The sequence below is a fragment of the Psittacula echo genome, assembly GCF_963264785.1.
Source record: "Psittacula echo genome assembly, chromosome: Z".
Taxonomy (NCBI): Eukaryota; Metazoa; Chordata; class Aves; order Psittaciformes; family Psittacidae; genus Psittacula; species Psittacula echo.
Window position 1 is genome coordinate 23,609,593 of NC_137742.1, and position 18,343 is coordinate 23,627,935.

An 18,343-nucleotide genomic window follows, 5' to 3' on the forward strand; every position below is an offset into this window, starting at 1 on the left:
TCTGAAAAGGCAATTGGTGTGTGTATGTACCTTTTTATTAAATCTTCTATTTTGTATACAGTATCAGAATAATTGTAGTTTTCTGTTCGGGAAAAATTGTGTCTACATAGTGGAAAAAGAAAATCACTCAATTACTCTGGAAAGAAAAGGTTACTAGCTCTGACAGTGGTCAGTAGAGGCATCAAAAAAAATAACTAGAATCACTTTTCTATGAAAGAAGTCATATAAAAAAGCTGGAATAACATGACATGTATTATTATGTATTGCTTGTTTCATATATGAAAAGGAGTAAAGGCTGTGGGTGTTTTAGCTTTGTTTTCTGCTTTTATATGAAGACATCTTAGTCCTTGTGTTGCTACTTTAACACAAACATTTTCATGGTTATTAACTGATTGTTAACTGAAAAAGATTTAAGTTAGATCACTGAAATGTGGGGTTCACTGTTTACTGCTTTTTCCCTGTTTTCAGTCTAATGGCCTTTCTTCACCAGGCCTCACCTATGTGTACTCATAAAGTTACTGTTGTGCTGAGCCTTCCTAGCAAATACATTTTTCTTGTTTGTTAGAACAATGCAGATTGCTTCTAAAAGTAAGTGGAAAGAATAAAACAGGACATCCTTTTTATATTACTTTTGTGAGTCTACCCAGGCTTTTCTAGAGGTAAAATTTCATAAATTGTAGTCCTCCACTTACAAAATTGTGTCACACAAGGGGATGATTTGATACTGAAAATAACAAGAAATGCTCCTAACTATCAAAAAATAGCAAACTTGAGAGGTTGGGGAACTGATCATCTTTGGTATTCCTCAGAGGAGAAGCTGTTGGCAGGAAGAATATGAGTATTCCTTTTCTCTAAGGCAGTTAACGTAATGTGGATGTTGATGCTGATGTAATATAATACATTATGTATGTGACATAGCTCATATATGTTCCATAGTGTCATATCAATTATGTCTGTCATAAATATGAAAAGCTACCACGCTGAGCCTTGTACAAAGCATAAGTAATTAAAAATGAAAGAGAGATCATAGAGGTTTAGTATTGTGCTGCGTAATTCTGAATGCTGGATTTATGTGTCTCCAAAGGATAGCCTATAAGTCTCACACCAAATGGGAACATGACTACGCTTAGTTAATAGGAAACCTGAACCACATAGCTGTCTGAAACGTTGTCTTTGCCCTCTTAAATACAAGGATCACTGCCATATCCCTCTCTTCTGACTTTTTATTTGAATAAAAACTACTGCAGTGTTTATGTCAGTTCAAAACACAAGTGTATAATATTTTATCCTGGACTGCTTTTTTTGGCTTACAGCTACACTATGTTTGGCAGCATCTAAAATTCCATATTTGGTTTTCTTAACTTTGCTTATGTTCCCTGTCTCAGGAGGCTCCCAGGGATACACAGACATAGAAGACTGAGCATACAGGCAGCAAAAAACTTCTGATAACATAATAGATGCCTTTTACAAATACAACCCCTAATATCAGTGAGACCAGCAGGGGAAAAGAGGCTACTTAGATTAATTTTTGTTTAATTACAAAAGTAATAACCAAATTAGATGTTAGAGTTGCACAAGGCAAAATTTAAAAAATGGGAAGAAGAACATAGTGGGGTGCATGAAAAGAGTGACTGGAGTGTAAGTGGCCCTGTTAGAAATGCATGTGCTCTTTTGTCTAGTTCATATCCAGCAGATTCAGTGGCCACAGAGGATCTGGCAGCGATTTTCAAACTTCATATGGCTTCAGTTTTCCATATGACAAAACTTCTTCTGTAATAGTATTTTTATGATCTGGACATAAAAATGGTGAACTTTGAACAGTAAACCACTCATTAGAGATACTAGACCTGATAAAATCAGACCTCAGAATTAGACTGGGGTTTAAGGAGAGAAAGCTGACTGTTGAGAAGCCTAGATTGAGTGGATTTGTCAGTTGTAAAATTTAAAAAGTCTAATTTAGAATTTCTGAATATTGCAGGACTGCTAGGTAAAAGCAGATGTCTTTTCTTTTTCCTTACATTTTTCATGAACTGATTCTCTGAGCCAAACAGATTTTGTAATCAATATGCAAGTCTTCTTTCATATGAGAATTTGCATGAGGAATGTGAAAGTGTCCAGTAACTAAAAAAAAACCAAAACAAACTATGTGAGATAAAGTTGCTACATTAGTTGCTGGTTTGAGTATTTGTAATCATACAGTAGAAATAACATCTCAAATAATGGTTTCTTTAAACACCTTTAAAAATAAATGGAATAATGTCATGAATAGAATAATCAAATAGCAGATGTGCTTTATTAGTCTAGTATCATATAGTTATAGTTTAATAACATTGTAAATGGAGCCTTTTGGTGCCATTAAATTAGAGTTACATTCTATGAACATTGTACAGTTACAGAAAGTTCACAAACTAAGAGTAAGTCTCCAAAAATAATTTGATCCAGGAAATGTGGACTAAAAGAAGTGATAAAGATCATTTAAATTGAAAATATGATACTTAATTTGATAGTGACTTCAGTGTAGTCAAGTGCAAAATTAAAAAGCAGACCAAGACAGTACACTGGGCCTGAGAGAGCTATTTCAAATGCTTTTGCATAAATCTGATGTAGAAATACATTGAAGAGACCAGAGACACAGGATGCTAATTCTATCACTATTCAAGATAGTGATGCTAATGTTGTAAAAGGGTGCTGGCTGCCTGCATTTAGAGAAAGCTTGTAGTTACACCTGAATATATGTACACAGCGAGGTATTCATAAAGAGAGAGGGATTATGGAACCTCGGAGTTACAGCCCTTGGTAACTAATTCAAGATTCAGGTATTCCTAAGCTAATAGGAAGTTCCCTCCAACTGTTTTTATGCTAATGTTTTTATTTAAAATGCAATGACTACATTGAAAGTGGGAAAGCCTATTTAGAAATGATTTGGTTTAAAGGCTTAATCTAGAAAACATTCCCCCCAGTGTTGCATACAATGAAGTGTGCACTAGTTCTTTACTGATCTCATCTCTGTAGTGGCTTAATAAAAAGCTATTGATTTCTGCATCAGTCAAGGATTGCAAGATACAGTGTTTTCAACACCTGCTAATACCAGTGGAAATTCCCACCACCTCAGTAGGTCTCATCTACCATGTCCTTTTATCTAATCATTCTTAATAGAAAGGGGCACTCCATTTCCTAAATGTTGGGTTGTTTGGGGGTTTTTTTGAAGGAATGTTGTAAAAGCTTTTAATAACACCTGTTAATACATTTTTATATCTGTCTTTAAAATTGGGCTTCAACACTTTAAAATCTGCTTTATTCCAGATTCTTGTTATCATGATTTCAGTTAGATAGGCAATAAAGGAAGGATGTTAACAGCTGTGAAAATTTACAGCTATGGAATTACATCAACTATGTTTTAAATTCATAGTTGTCTGTTTAAAAAAATTATTATACTGGCTTTCAAGTTTCTGATGATGTGATCTATCAAGAAGAGAAACAAGATAGGTGTTACTGAAAATAGCAGGTGCAGCATTCATTTTAGCTCCAAAGTGTGATGCTGAAGTATGAGAAGTCTCTCAGAATAATCCTTGTATCGAGGTATTTTTAACCCGAGTCCTCTTCCATCCTTCCTTACTGTACTTTTTTGTTTCTGTTAATTTCCTTACTTCCTCATTTCTTTAAGTTGCTTGTTGCTTTGACATACTACTCAAGGCTGCAGCTGTGGAACCATGCAATGCTTCTTCACCAGAAGGCTTTCCTTTTTTAACTCGATCCATCAGATTTTGAAGTATAGCTTGTGGAATCACAAAAAGCTAATTTGCACACATGCGTTTCTCACAAGATGCATTTACAGTCTACAGTCTTCACAGTAAGTGAATTTTCTGCCTCAAGGAGGCACGCATTACTCGGAAGTGTTGTCTTTGAGCATCTCTTATGCCTATGGTAACTAAAACTGAAAACACTGAATCCAAGTACTGCTGGTTGACTGTGTCTTAGGTCAACTGCACTGACGGCAACTTTGTCATTCTGCTATTTTGTCAGCACTTGCACCTGTTTTCCTTGCCCAACAGTCCTTTCAGTTCCAACAGGTCACTGGTAAAAAACACAAGACTGATTTCTTGATTCAGAGGCCCCTTCTGTCCCCTGGTGCAGCTGTGCTCCAGCTGTTCTTCAGTCCTTCACTTCTGCACCTCACCAAGCAGAAGTGAATCTGAAAGAAAAAAGAAATAAAATAGAAGGAGAACTTTAAGGTACAAAGGTCAGTGCCACAGATGTGTCTTAAGCTTCAGCCCTAATAGCACTGCCACTTTTTGTCCCTGCTGTTTTGCCAGCAATGTTCTACAAATTATTGTGTAAGTATCAATAGCCTTGTGTCCTGGGTTCATCTGTAACAGTTATTTTTCTTCTTCTTAGCACCTGGTGCAGGACACCTTGTTTATCTTTTAAGCTATTTTGCAGAGGCAGCTTTAGAGACTTCTTCAGACCCACAGTCCCATTGGAAAGGATATTTTATAGCCTTTTCCCAGTCCTGAAGACTGCATCCAGAGCTAGTCTGTGTAGGAGAATGATACAACTCACTCTCAGGAATTACAGCTGCTCAGTCATCACTACTGGTTCATCAGTGCATTGAAGGGAACCAAATTCTATCTAATCTGTATGTGTCATCAGGATTGCTTGTTTCCATCTAACCATGATATTAGAAGACTGTTGTACCAGGAATATTGATAGCTATAATTACGCAACACAAAGATTGTGATAGAATGACTATGTCATAAAAGAATACTGTATCATTTCCGCATCTATTTCTCAACATGTCCTTAAATGAATATTAGATTGACATCCTTAGTTCTACATAGGGAACCAAGTGTTCATACTGGCTTGAAAGACAAGTTAATAACATTAGAGACCTCTTCCAAAGCCATGGTCCAACAGCTGTACTGAAGGGACCCAAATGAACTTGAAGGGGAATTAGAGGTATCATGCTTTTCACCCTGCAGCTTACAAATTCCTCAAGACTTTTAAGGTTCTTTTCTGAAGATGCTTGAAAAAACATAGCTGTGTTCATGATAAGAGATAAAGTCCAAGCATCCATTAATAGCTAGTTAAAAGATACTAAACAAAGGATGGAAATAAGTGATTCATTTTTCTTACTGGAGAGACGTTAGAAATCTAGTACTAGATGGGTATATGGTACAGTTTGTACTATCCAGCGTATTTGTTACTAGAAATGGAGGACATAACGTTTGCTTACAGTAATGAAATATTTGGGATAATAAAAATGAAAGCCAGGTTCGAGCAGTAGCAGAAGCCTGAGTGATGTTTAGCAATGTTTACATTGTTTTCCTTTCGTAGAAAAAGGAGGTAGTAAACTGGATGGGTACAAAGAAGATAAATAAGAACGTAATTTTTAAATTACTTCCTGTTGAGTAATATGTAAATAAACTAGAATGCTTCAGCCAAAATAAGAGATGACTAAAGAGGAACGATAATAGAGGTAATTAAAATCATGAGAGTCATGGCAGAAATGAACGGACTGTTGTTATTCAATGTCTTTATAGTAAAAGAACTAGAGGACAGTAGATAAAATTATCATTAATCCAGAGCATGGCTTCAAATACTGGCAATTTCTTGGAAGAAAATGGAGTAAAGAGTATTAAAATCAATAATACCACACTTGCCTGTGAAGATTATTGACCTGCAAGTCCCTGGGAGCTGAGAGAGAATACCAGGGAGGTATTGCAGTATGCTTGCTCTGTTCTTGTGTTCTTTCCTTATCACTCACCAATTTGTCATTGTTTGACCTTGTCAGAGAAAGAATAAGAGTGTAAGTAGACCTTTAGCCTACCCTTAGTATGCCTATTCTTATGAGATATCCTACAATTTCATGACAATGGTGTCTTCTATTACAATTTTTACTTAGGCATTGTAAAAGGATTTTATGCATTTATCAAGTAAGGTTATATAAATATTTATAATTTATCCTCTAAAGACAACTAAGAATAATACATAATCCTAGTTAAACCACTGTGGGTAAACTGAATTGCTAGCTTTTTGAACTGGTAGTCTTTCATCACTGAATCTGCTTAGAGCATAAAATATCTCTTGATCATTATTTTTCATGTTTTGTGTAAGATTCTGCTGAGACTATTTCAGGTTGCGACAGGTGTCCTTGAACAAGTGGAAGCAAAGATGCCTTCTGTCTTCATCACTGGCAGGAGTTAGCAAGTATCTTTCTATACACTTCTAGTGGAAGTGAGGAGTAATCGTTGCCAGCTCTGAAAATAGAATGGCAAAAAGATTGTGGCCACTGAGCAATGATCAGTAAAATTGGTTGTATTCCTAATTAGCTGTGAACTAATTATGTTTAGTAAGGATAATGTCAGGCATGCTTCCCTAGCATACTCCTCCACTCAACTTAGCACTGAAATGCACTGCGTAGAAGAACAGTTTGTACTGAAGTAGCCTCTAAACAGTCAACTTTACTGGTGTAAACACATCTTTACTTGGAAGTTCAGTTTGCGTGGTGTTTAGTCCTTTGATTTGATGCCTTGTAGAAATCCCTTTTACTATAAGAATAACAAATAATTCTTGGCTAAGAATGGATTGTAAAGATGTCATTTGGCTTCCTCACTATTGATGAGTTAATAGAGAAGTAAGTAGGACAAATGTGTACATTGTTTCTGCTACCTACCATGCCTGTGATTTCTGTTCCATATGTCTGTACCTGCAACACAGGGACCCACACCATTCCAAAAGTTGGATATGAACACAAGTTCAATTTGATCCTAGAGCATTTATTGGGTAGAAAACTGCTAAGATATCAGGAAGCATATGGTATTTGCATAGCATAATTATAAAAAGTGAGGCAACATTTTGAGGGCAAGGTAGAGTTTTGGAAACCCCTAAAAGTGAAAAAAAAGATGGAATTTTGATTTGATGGACAAAAGAGAAAGCATGAAAGTACTCAAGGTGACATGTGAGAATAGTAAGCAAGAAAAAGTAATAGTATTTTTATTAGATCAGAGCCATATTAAGTATACCTTCTCAAAGAAACAAGAGATGAACAAGCAGCAAAGTCCAGAGACCTTTGGTGACTATCTTAGGTGAGTAGGTAAAAGTGGATATTTGAAACGGCGTCAGAAAAAGTCAGAGTTAACAACCATAACACATTTGATGAAGGATTAAAGGAAGGATTTTTTAACAGTTCATAAACTTACTTTTTTCAATTTAAATAACTTCTTTCTTGATAGCCTTTGATGTAACTTTACTTTGGGAAAATTTATCTTTAATTTTCAGTTGACCATATATGACGGCTTTTCAGACAGCTTTTTCTGTAAAACCTTGGTCAGCATCCTAAACACTGCACCAGCAAATTTTCAGTTCAGAAAAAAGGTGCCAGCTTGTTCAAGACATAGTCTTGCACTTCGTATTTTTTGTTCCTGGGCGGATTTAATATTTCTTTTGTTTGCTCAGATGAGAAGTAGGGTTGGCATTCGCTAAAGCTGAATGTGAATTTGTTCGAAGACAATGGCATGACTCCAAGATAGGTCATTCACCAGTTTCGCTGCGGGAATTAAGGGAGGCATGTTGCCAGACAGCTAGACTTGCAAATAAACCAAATGCTTTGTATATTCATGTATAAAAAAGATACACACAGCCTTGTCTTACAGAGTGGTGTGGTGAGGCCCTGAAATGTCCCTCCTGTCTATTGCCCCTAACCTTTTCTGTCAGACAGACCCTGATTTAATACATATAGAGACAATTCATTAATTTATTTTTAAGCAAGTATTTACATTACTGTTATCTTGCAATGTTCCACTAAAACTGGCTTAAAACATTAAAGCTTTAAGCACTGAACAACTTACGGACAGCAGTGTATAGCATAACTCTGCAAAGTTTTGTTAAATAACCTTTAGTATTAATATTATTTTTAAACAAAATATAGCAAACTTGCAAGCCAAAAAATATATATCTAGAGCAAATTGAACAGTATGCCAAGTAGCATTCACACTAGAGACATCGGTATGAGATCCTTTTTAATGCTATTTCATACTTAATCAGTCATTTTGAGCTATTCTATTAAGCCTACCTATAAATATCAATGGCTTTTGCCTCTCCTTACTTTATACAGTAGCAATCTGAACAAATGGAGCCTGAAGAGACTAAGTATTTAGGGACGAGTTATAGGGAAGAATGAAACTAGAGGGCAGTGATGCCATTACAGCAATGATACAAAAGGTTAGATGCTTTTTATGATGATAATTTAGTAAGAGTTGCTGACAGCTTAAATGTAGTATTTGATCATCTGGAAAGATAAAAAATGTAAGAAAACATGAACTTGCAACATGATTTCTAGAAATGTTCAGTGATAAAAAGTAACAACAGAAAAAGGTGTTGATGATGAATAGAGTTCGAGACCATTAGATTTAATGAAGAGACAGAAGAAGAGAAATAGAAAATAGGTAAAAATTAGTAAGAAAATTCATAGAGTCAGAATATTCTTAATACTTTTTTAAATTCGTTTTTCCTGTAGATTATTGATGCACATACCATGGAAATCAGATTCTTCAGGTTCATGCTTGAGATTCTCTCATTCTTGTTGTCTGCACTATCATAGCAAGGAGTGAAGTTGTCCAAATGTTAAATTCACTGTTACTGTAGAGTTTATCTACTCTTTATGTGAAAAAAGTGATTACAGATCCCCATCTTAAGACAAATGTATGAAAATTGCTGTAACTACCATGCCAAGCGCAAGGTCCTACACCTGGATCGGAGCAATTCCAGGCACAGCTACAGGTTGGGCAGAGAAGAGATTCAGAGCAGCCCTGCACAGAAGGACTTGGGGGTGTTGGTCGATGAAAAAATGAACATGAGCCGGCTTCAGTGTGCGCTCGCAGCCCAGAAAGCCAACCGTATCCTGGACTGCATCAAAAGGAGTCTGACCAGCAGGTCGAAGGAGGTGATCCTGCCCCTCTACTCTGCTCTCGTGAGACCTCATTTGGAGTATTGTGTGCAGTTCTGGTGTCCTCAACGTAAAAAGGACATGGAACTGTTGGAAGAAGTCCAGAGGAGGGCCACGAGGATGATCAGGGACTGGAGCACCTCCCGTATGAAGAGAGGCTGAGAAAGTTGGGTCTGTTCAGCCTGGAGAAGAGAAGGCTGCATGGAGACCTCATAGCAGCCTTCCAGTATCTAAAGGGGGCCTACAAGGATGCTGGGGATGGACTCTTCATTAAGGACTGTAGTGACAGGACAAGGGGTAATGGGTTAAAACTTAACCAGGGTAAGTTTAGATTGGATATAAGGAAGAAATTCTTTACTGTGGGGGTGGTGAGGCACTGGAATGGGTTGCCCAGGGAGGTTGTGAATGCTCCATCCTTGGCGGTGTTCAAGGCCAGGTTGGATGAGGCCTTGAGTGGCGTGGTTTAGTGTGGAGTGTCCCTGCCCATGGCAGGGGGGTTGGAACTAGATGATCTTAAGGTCCTTTCCAACCCTAACTATTCTATGATTCTATGAATATACAAACTAACTTACCTTTAAGATTAAAGAAAGCTATTTACAGTCTAGAATGTATGAAAACTGTACATTTACATCCATGACATGACCTTACATGGAGACCATGAAGTTTCATTTCCTGTTGCAATAGGACAAGGGGTGATGGGGAAATTCAGGCTGGATGTGAGAAAGAAATTTTTACAATGAGGATAGTAAAACACTGGGACAGGTTGCCCAGATTGGTGGTGGACACACCATCCCTGGAGACATTCGAGGCCAGGCTAGATGTGGATCTGGGCAACCTGATCTAGTTGAAGATGTTCCTGCTAATTGCAGGGGGGTTGAACTAGATGACCTTTCAAGATCCCTTCCAACCCAAACTACTCTATGATTCTATGATACCAGTCAGCACAACTATATGGATCACAGTCACAAGTATGGTGAAGGGGAGGTCAGTTAAAGAAGCCAGTGTTTCATTTATTCACAGAGCTAGTTTGCACCCTGAAAAACACAGATGTGTTTCAATTGCTGTATATTATTTTTGTATCATCTATATATTCTTTTTATTTCATCACCCTTCACTGAAATCTGAAATAAAGTGGTTTTAAAGTAAGAAAGATAGTAGGTTTTGCTATAACTCATTTTTTAAAGCTGTAATATGGTGTCCTGTCTGTTTTGTACTTAGTGTGTTATGGTTTAGTGAAGGAAAGAAAAAGCAGACAAATAATTCACTTGGGATACTTAAAAAAACCAAACATAAATCTGCTTGCAGACTGGCTTTATAGCTTCCACAGACAAAAGACGTTTACATTGTGAAACGTGAGATTGTTTATTCCTGGTTTACTATGTATCCCAGCACTTAAACTAGCCAATTAGCTTGTATTTGTGACTATTGATAATTACAGAATAATCATCACAGATGTTTAGACAGAGTATGTTTTCGAAACTCATTCAGCCTTCCCACAGTCCTCTTGCTTCTTGATTCTTCCAGGGAAATAAACATCCCAAGACAGAAAACACAAGTTGTTCTAGTTTTGTTTTGAATTTATGAGGAGTGGGCACAAGTGATCATTGAATATTGCTCATAAAATTGGTAATAAATTTTGTATTTAGTAAATAAGTGAAAATGTTAGTTACACAAAATGCTCAATGTAAAATGCGTATGCCGGTGTGTAGTGTGGTTTTATGGATTTTTTTCATTCATTTTTAAAGCTTTCTCTTGTTTTCTTTTCAAATAATGTGAGTTGTTGATGAGTTTATAGAATCATAGAATCATATGATGGTTTGAGTTGGAAGCGACCTTAAAGATCACTAAAAACCCCTCTGCCGTGGGCCTGGACACCTTCCGTTAGACCAGGTTTCTCAAAGCCCCGTCCAAGCTGGCCTTGAACCCTTCTAGGGATGGGGTAGCCACAGCTTCTTTGGGCAGCCTGTTCCAGTGTCTCACTACCCTTCCAGCAAAGAATTTCTTCCAAATGAGTAATCTCTTTCAGAGTAAAACCATTCCCCCTTGTCCTCGCTACAAGCCCTTTCCAGAATTCTTGTAGACCCACTTAAGGCACTGGAAGCTGCTCTAAGGTCTCCCCTGAGCCTTCTATTCTCCAAGCTGAACAAGTCCGACTCTCTCAACCTGTATTCATAGGAGAGGTGCTCCAGCCCTCAGCACACATTCTTGGCATCCCCTGGACTTGTGGAAGCAGGTCCACGTACTTCTGTGTTGGGGCCACAAAGCTGGACACAGTGATCCAGGTGGGGTCTCATGAGAGCAGAGCAGAGGGGCTGGATCACCTCCTTCAATCTGCTGACCAGACTTCCTTTGATGAAGCCCACAATGCGATTGGTTTCTGGGCTGCGAGTGAACACTGATGGTTCACATTGAGCTTGTTGTAAGTCAGTATCTCTCAAGTCCTTCTCCTGAGAACTGCTCTAAATACAGTCTCTGCCCAGCCTGTAGTTGTACTTGGGATTGTCCTGACACAGGTGTTGGACCTTGCACTTCACTTCGTTTAACTTTGTGAGGTTTGCACAGGCCCACCTCTCAAGCGTGTCAAGGTCCCTCTGAATAACATCCCTTCTCTCCAACATATCAGCTGAATCACACAGCTTGGTGTCATCAGCAAACTTGCTGAGGGCGCAGTCATTCCCACTGTCCATGTTGCTGGCAAAGATGTTGAGCAAGACTGGTCTCAACACCGCCCCTTGAGGAGCATCACTCATCACCGATATCCATTTGAATATCAAGCCATTCACTTAAATATCAAGCCATTCACTTGAATGAAGAACTCTCTGAGTGCAGCCATCAAGCCAATTCCTTATCCACCAAGTGTTCCATCCATCAAATCAATGTCTCTCCAGTTTAGAGACATGGATGTCATGTGAGACAGAGTCAAATACCTTGCACAAGCCCAAGTATGGTATCAGTCGCTCTTCCCTTATCCACCAATGCCATGACCTCATCACAGAAAGCCACCAAATTTGTTAGGCACAATTTGCCCTTAGTGTTGTCTGTCACCAACAACCTCCTTATTGCCTGTGTGCCTTCACATGAGTTTCCAGGAGGACCTGCCCTATGATCTTGCCAGATACTGAGGTGAGACTGCCTGGCCTGTGCTTCCCCAGTCTTCCTTTTTTTTTTCCCTTTTACAAAAGAGGGTTATGTTTCCCCTTTTCCAGTCAGTGGGAACTTCACTAGACTGCCATGACTTCTCAAATATGACAGACAATGACATCCGCCAGTTCCCTCAGGACTCATGGATGCATCTGCTCAGGCCCTGTGGGCTTGTGCACCTTCAGGTTTCTTAGATGGTCTCAAATCTGACCTCCTATAAAAGGTGGTGCTTCATTCTTCCAATCCCTGTCCTTGTCTTCTGTGACTTGGTTGGTATGGCTGGAGCTCTTGCTGATGAAGACACGCAAAAAACTTCCATTATAAATAATCTGTACAGAAATCCAATGAGCTGTACTTGAAAAATACCACATCTTCATTTCCTGCCCAGAGTAAAATTGTCAAATCTTCTTGTCAAGTGAAAATATTGTTATTGAAAGAAATTTAGTTTATTTCATAGAGGAAATAGTGAATATAAAAATGGTTTCAGATAAGATTATGTCCAGCTTAAGTACATCTAGCTGTTCTACAGCCCAACTGCTAGCATGAAAGTAGGACATGGATTCTGAGGGTGGAAAAGGAATAGAGAGAGGTTTAGGCCACCATATAAGTTTAGTCAAGTATGGATGTAGGGTGCTGGCAGCCAGTGGGAGCCCATGGTGAAATCAGAAGGGCAAGAGCAGAGAAATATTCAAAAAGCAGGATAAGTGAGAGTAAAGTAGGAAGGAGTAGTAGGATAATGAGGAAGGTTTGGGAAGATGATTGGAGTTCACAGTGAGAAAAGCTTTGAAAGGTGATGTTAGAAGCTTTAGCATAGGAAAGCTGGAGGTTCTGATGTGCATTCTGAGGCAAAAGGAGTTTGGAATTTGCGGGCTTTCTTTAGGAAAAAAATGAGATTTTGACTTCTGAAACAATAAGGGTGTGGAGCTGATGTATCTGAGGCAGGAGGGCAGAGAGGTTCAAGCTTTTCAGGTGGGAGCAGGAGAAATGCTAAAACTCTAAACCTGAGAAGGATGGTGATTGGCTTCAGTAGCCTTGTTTTGGGGAAGGAACTGGATGCTCTGCAGACTTAGGTTTGGTGGAGGGCTTGAGGCTGAGTTAGAGCTTTGGGCATGAAATCAGGAGTCAATTGGACATGCTTGCAGGCATTCACACAGGCTAAGTGCCATAATCCCATAAACATCTCTAGCAATACATGCTTTTTTCTTTGTTGGAAATACAGATCTCATAGCTAATTTTAACTGGCAAATCTTGTAATTTAGCTATTACATTAGCATAACCAGAACGTGATGCCTCATGATGAGCATATGGGAGAAGGCTGGTGTTTAAGCAAGAAGTTTGGGATGATACTTTATTTGTGAAAGCACTATAAAAACAATGTATCCTTGAAAAAAGTACAGCATGCTGTGAAATTCTGGCCCATTTCTCCATGCCACCATCAGGTCTGCAGATGACAGCAAATTGGAGGACTGGTTGGTAGACTTAGTGGCAGGGCTACTATTCAGAGATCAAGAAAGGCTGGAGAAATGTGCTGAAACAGTAAAGAAGGTGTTTCAATACATAAAAGTCCCTTTCAGCAGCACGCATAAACAGACCAAGGTAGAGGCTGGAAAATATGATATAAAAGACCATCTAGCAAATGACATTGGATTGTTGTTGGAATCCCACAAGAGTCTGCGTATTTCAGAACATTCATATGCGATTTGGAAAAGTGATACATATACAGCTTGATGAAGTTTATTAACGATACTGAATTATTGAGTTCACTGATTATAGTAAATATGAACTTGCCAGCTAACAGTTCTCTTGATCAGCAGCCTCAAGGAGATGACAGAATCCACTTTCATCAGGTCTGCAGAGGACAATAAATTGGATGACAGGCTGATAAACTTAGCAGCAGTTGTCCCTCACAGAAACCTAGGCAAGCTGGAGAAATGTGCTGAAAGGAACCTTGTGAAATTCAACAAGGACAATGACGAGTCCTGCACCTGAGAAGGAAGAGGCCTTGGCAGTGAGACAGCCTGGGCACTGACAGCCTGGGGAGCAGCTCTGTGGAAAGGACCTGGGCATCCTGATGGAGAGCAAGCTGCACATGAACTGGCAGTGTGCCCTGGCAGCAAAGACAGCCAACAGCACCCTGGACTTTATGAACAGGAGCATGATGTATGAATAGCAGTAGATGAGGAAAATTTTTATCCAGTGCTACTCAGCAGACAACTAAAATACTGCAATTTTGCCCTTTCCCCCTCCACCCTAATAGAGGAAAGGTGGCAGTAAATTGGGTAAATTGAAGCAGATTTAAATTGAGTAAATTTATGAAGGTTTAGCAAAGGGACATCAGGATGCTCAGGGCCCTGGAGCACCTAACCTATGAGGAGAGGGAGAGGGAGCTGGCTTGTTCAATCAGGAGAAGGGTAGCCTTTGGGGACGATCTCCAGCCAGCCTTACCATACGTATAAGGAGACCACCAAGAGGAGAGACCAACTGTTCACAGTGGTGCGTGGCAGGAGGATGAGAGATAATGGATACGAGAGATTCAGACTTCAAGAAAAATGCTTTCACTGTGAGGACAGTCAAATGGTGGAGCAGATGCCCACAGAGGCTATGCAACCTCCACGATACATAATATTGACTATGATGGAGCTGTAAATTAGTCCCTGCCACTTATGGAAAGAGGTCTGGGTAATACTGTGATTAGTTTTCTGAAAGCATTCACTGCACAGCCATACCCAAAAGGTAAGCAGGAATTATTAGGATCATAGCAAAATGGAAAACATTATGTCATTGTCTAGATTTGTGGTGATACCACATCTCCAATTTTGAATATAATTTTAATTACATCATCTCAGAGAAGGATAAAGCAGGGTAAAGCATAATGTGGAAAAGATGATCTGAACTATGGAAGCTTTTCCATACAAAGGAAATTTTCAAGTTTTTTCTTTGAAAAAGATATTACAGAAGACAGCTAAAAGAGGTATGTAAAATTATGAATGGCATAAAGATGTTTTATGAAAGATTGTTGTCTACCTCTCAGGGACATTCTTGCATGAACAGTTATATCAGCCATAGTAGATAGGGCAAAGGAATTGGTGCTGAGGGCCAGATGTCCACATTTGGATTTTAGAGAACAAGGGTAAGTTAACTTCAAGTCCCAAGGGCTGAATGCCCATTAGTGGTTGAAGTATATTACTGGAATGTATAAGAGCTGTCGGAGCTTATCTTCGGGTTTAGTTTCCCCCAAAAGGAAATTAATTTTTTTGTTCTAAGACTTCTCCACCAAGGCACACAAAGCTCAATCAGTGGAGGCAATGAGATCCGGTTCAGAAGCATGCAGAGGCACATGTACAGAAAGAAAATCTTGTCAATGCCTTTTTCAGACACTGTTCTGAGCACAGATTCCAAATCACTAGTATCCTAAGTTGCTGGTTGCCGCAAGCGCACATATGGGAAGGCGTCAGCCTGTACTTGCCTTTTTTCTTGTCATTCAGTAGCTTTCTCCACTGCAGCTCATAATCAGAAAGAAGAGACTGTGTCAAAATGACCTTGGTACATCTGATTACCTAAGAACACTTGTTTTAGTGTAATTTAATTTTACATGAGCACTTAACAATGTAAATGGTGGTTATAGCTTGCGTATTATTCATTTGGGCACATTTTTACAGTAAAATTTTCCATCTCTGATATTCTTTAGCAAAATAGCAAAATTAGGTCAGTCGATTTACAATACTGGGATAATGTCTTTGATTGTTTGTACTTCTATTTTGAGTATTGCTAGTACCTCAACAGGAGGTTGCTAAAACTTTGGCAGGGACACATATAACAGATGTGCCTATTGATGCTTTGGTGAAAATCCTTTTTGATTTGCATGCTTTGGTGGGTATAAAAGTGTGACTTGCACACAACATTGTTTTTGTTATCTAGTAACAAGTTTCCACTAACAGCCTGCCAGACTGCTGGCACTGTGCATGCATATTCATGTGATTGGAGTTTAAGTTCTTGCTCACAATATAGTGACACAGGCATGCACAAAAAAGTTTAGTAAAATTTGTTTTAACAAATACATGCCCATGTAGAAAGCATTTAGGGACTGTGTTCATCAAATAAGATAGGATTTCTTTTTAAAAAAGGAGTAAATATATTATAAGTAATTTGAAACTCCCTCAGCTGTCCTATTTCATAGTGCAAACCCCTATTCCATATTGCTCTACAGTTTTTGAGGAACTCTACAGCTCTTAGTTGTTATCCACAGCTGGCTAGAATCACATGTAAAGACATGGCGTATTTCCACTCTAGCTGGAGAGAGAGACATTTGAAAGTATTTTTCATGTCAGAATTTATTAAAGACAGTAGTCATAGTATGGAACATAGAGTCTGCAGTAATATATATGTATGATCATACAGGGTTTCTAAATCTGATACTTGATTTCAGTACTGTACAAAAGTTTGGTGATATACTTCAGTTCTTTTTCTTTGTTAGCCCTGTTGAGTCCTGGAATTCAGTTTGCATAATAATTCTACTGTTGACATTTTCATCTGAAGCTTAATCAATTTACAGATGGTAAAAAAGACACTATTTCAGCCACAGAATATAAATATATATGTAGTAGCTTTACTCAGACTCAGGAAAGCCACAAGGATTACATATGGTGTAGTAAGCAGTTGCTGATCATATAAATACCTTTAATACAGCACCAACAATTTTTCTGTGGCTTTCTATATGAAGAGCAATTAGAGAATAGCTGGTTTTGTAAACAGAAAATGCTGTTCTTCAGTGTATAATGATTACATTACACAGTCTAATCTGTCATAAAGTCAGTGCAGGTTTGCTTGAGTTGCAGATGTACAAATCAGGGATAATACTTGCTCAAATGCTCTAGAAGGCGACAACTAACAAGTTAAAACTAATGTAGCTACATGTTTGCATACTTCCCTGATTATCCCTTTTGATCCAAAAACAGCCTCTAGCATTTTGTTTTATATCTACATTAAGCATAGAAATAAATAAAGCACAGGTAACAATCTGACTCAGACCCTCCAGAGAGTATAATATACACTAATATTCATGTGTAAAAGGCAAAGTGAATGATACAACGTTAGTATCATTCATATCATAAAACGTAATGCCAGTTGCAAATTAAATTTAAAAATTAGAACGTAATAACATAAATCTAGGTTTCTAATTGACAGTAATGCTTTAGAAGTGCTAGAAAAGAAATTAAGAAAAATAACAGGTTTGAAATTGGTGTAAGTTTTTAAATGATCATTTTTGAAGTAAATTCAGTCTTGGCAGAGTTAACTGTTTTTTCTCAATCTCATTGCTTTTATACAGATTTTTATCTTCTAGTTTGTTTTTCGTCAGGTTTCCAAAGACGTTCAGATACTGTAACAAGGAGGCATTTCCCACATGCTGCTCACAGAATGGACTACATGGACTTTGAGGACGATAGCCGTGTATGGCGGTTTGATATGGACATGGTGATAATCTACATTTATTCAGTCAACTGGGTAATAGGATTTATTGTGCTCTGTTTTCTTTGTTATTTCTTTTTCCCTTTTAGTCTGTAATAGTCACAGCTATGGAAAAAAAGCAGTCATGTGAACCACAATAATGTGAATAGAAAAAACTTGAAGAAGGCAAATGTTTGATATTGCATTTTTGTCATTCAGAATTGTAATAGACTGCATCAAGCATGCTGTGAGGCTATTTGATACTTCTGCTATGTGTGACAAAGTACTTGAGTTTGGTTCCAAGTATAATGTGAATTCTAGATTGTACTTCATTCAGTGGGAGTTTTGCCTTGATTTTGGTGGAAACAGGATTTACCCCTAATGTATAAAAGAATTACTCTGTAGAAATATGGAATACTGCTTGTTCTTAGGGGGATTCTGTCTACTACAAAAGAATATGATCCATAGAGTCATTTTGGGGTTTGACTCTATGTTGACACACTTTGCTCGCTCATTGGTGCTTCAATTCCTCATACATCAAAGCAATAAATATGCTTCCCATTTATAGTAAAATCTTTAGGGAGCAGGGAATTATAAGCAGTGCTGGACCATGCATTAACAGACATTCATGACAGCTATTTCAATAGTATAACCCAGATCCTGATTTTGACAATTGATAGACCTGTCAGCATTCTACTGTGGAAATGTGCTGTACTCAGTGCCTGAAATTTTGAGCCTATTAACCAAAAAAGTGGTTCTGCACAGTGTGCCAACAGTTTATATTTCAGCAAATGGCAATCAGAAGGAATCAAA

At 38.3% G+C, this 18,343-nt stretch overlaps 1 protein-coding gene across 1 annotated transcript in view; it reads left to right on the plus strand.

The window, feature by feature from the left end:
- The window catches only part of RNF180 (ring finger protein 180), a gene marked incomplete at both ends in the record, with an annotated part of 60,889 nt that extends 43,242 nt beyond the window's left edge, over positions 1-17,647 (plus strand). The window contains one exon of the mRNA XM_080638272.1: positions 17,427-17,647. Coding sequence (XP_080494398.1) covers positions 17,427-17,647 — 221 coding nt within the window. The remainder of the gene's footprint in view (positions 1-17,426) is intronic.
- Between the last annotated feature and the right edge of the window lie 696 nt (positions 17,648-18,343).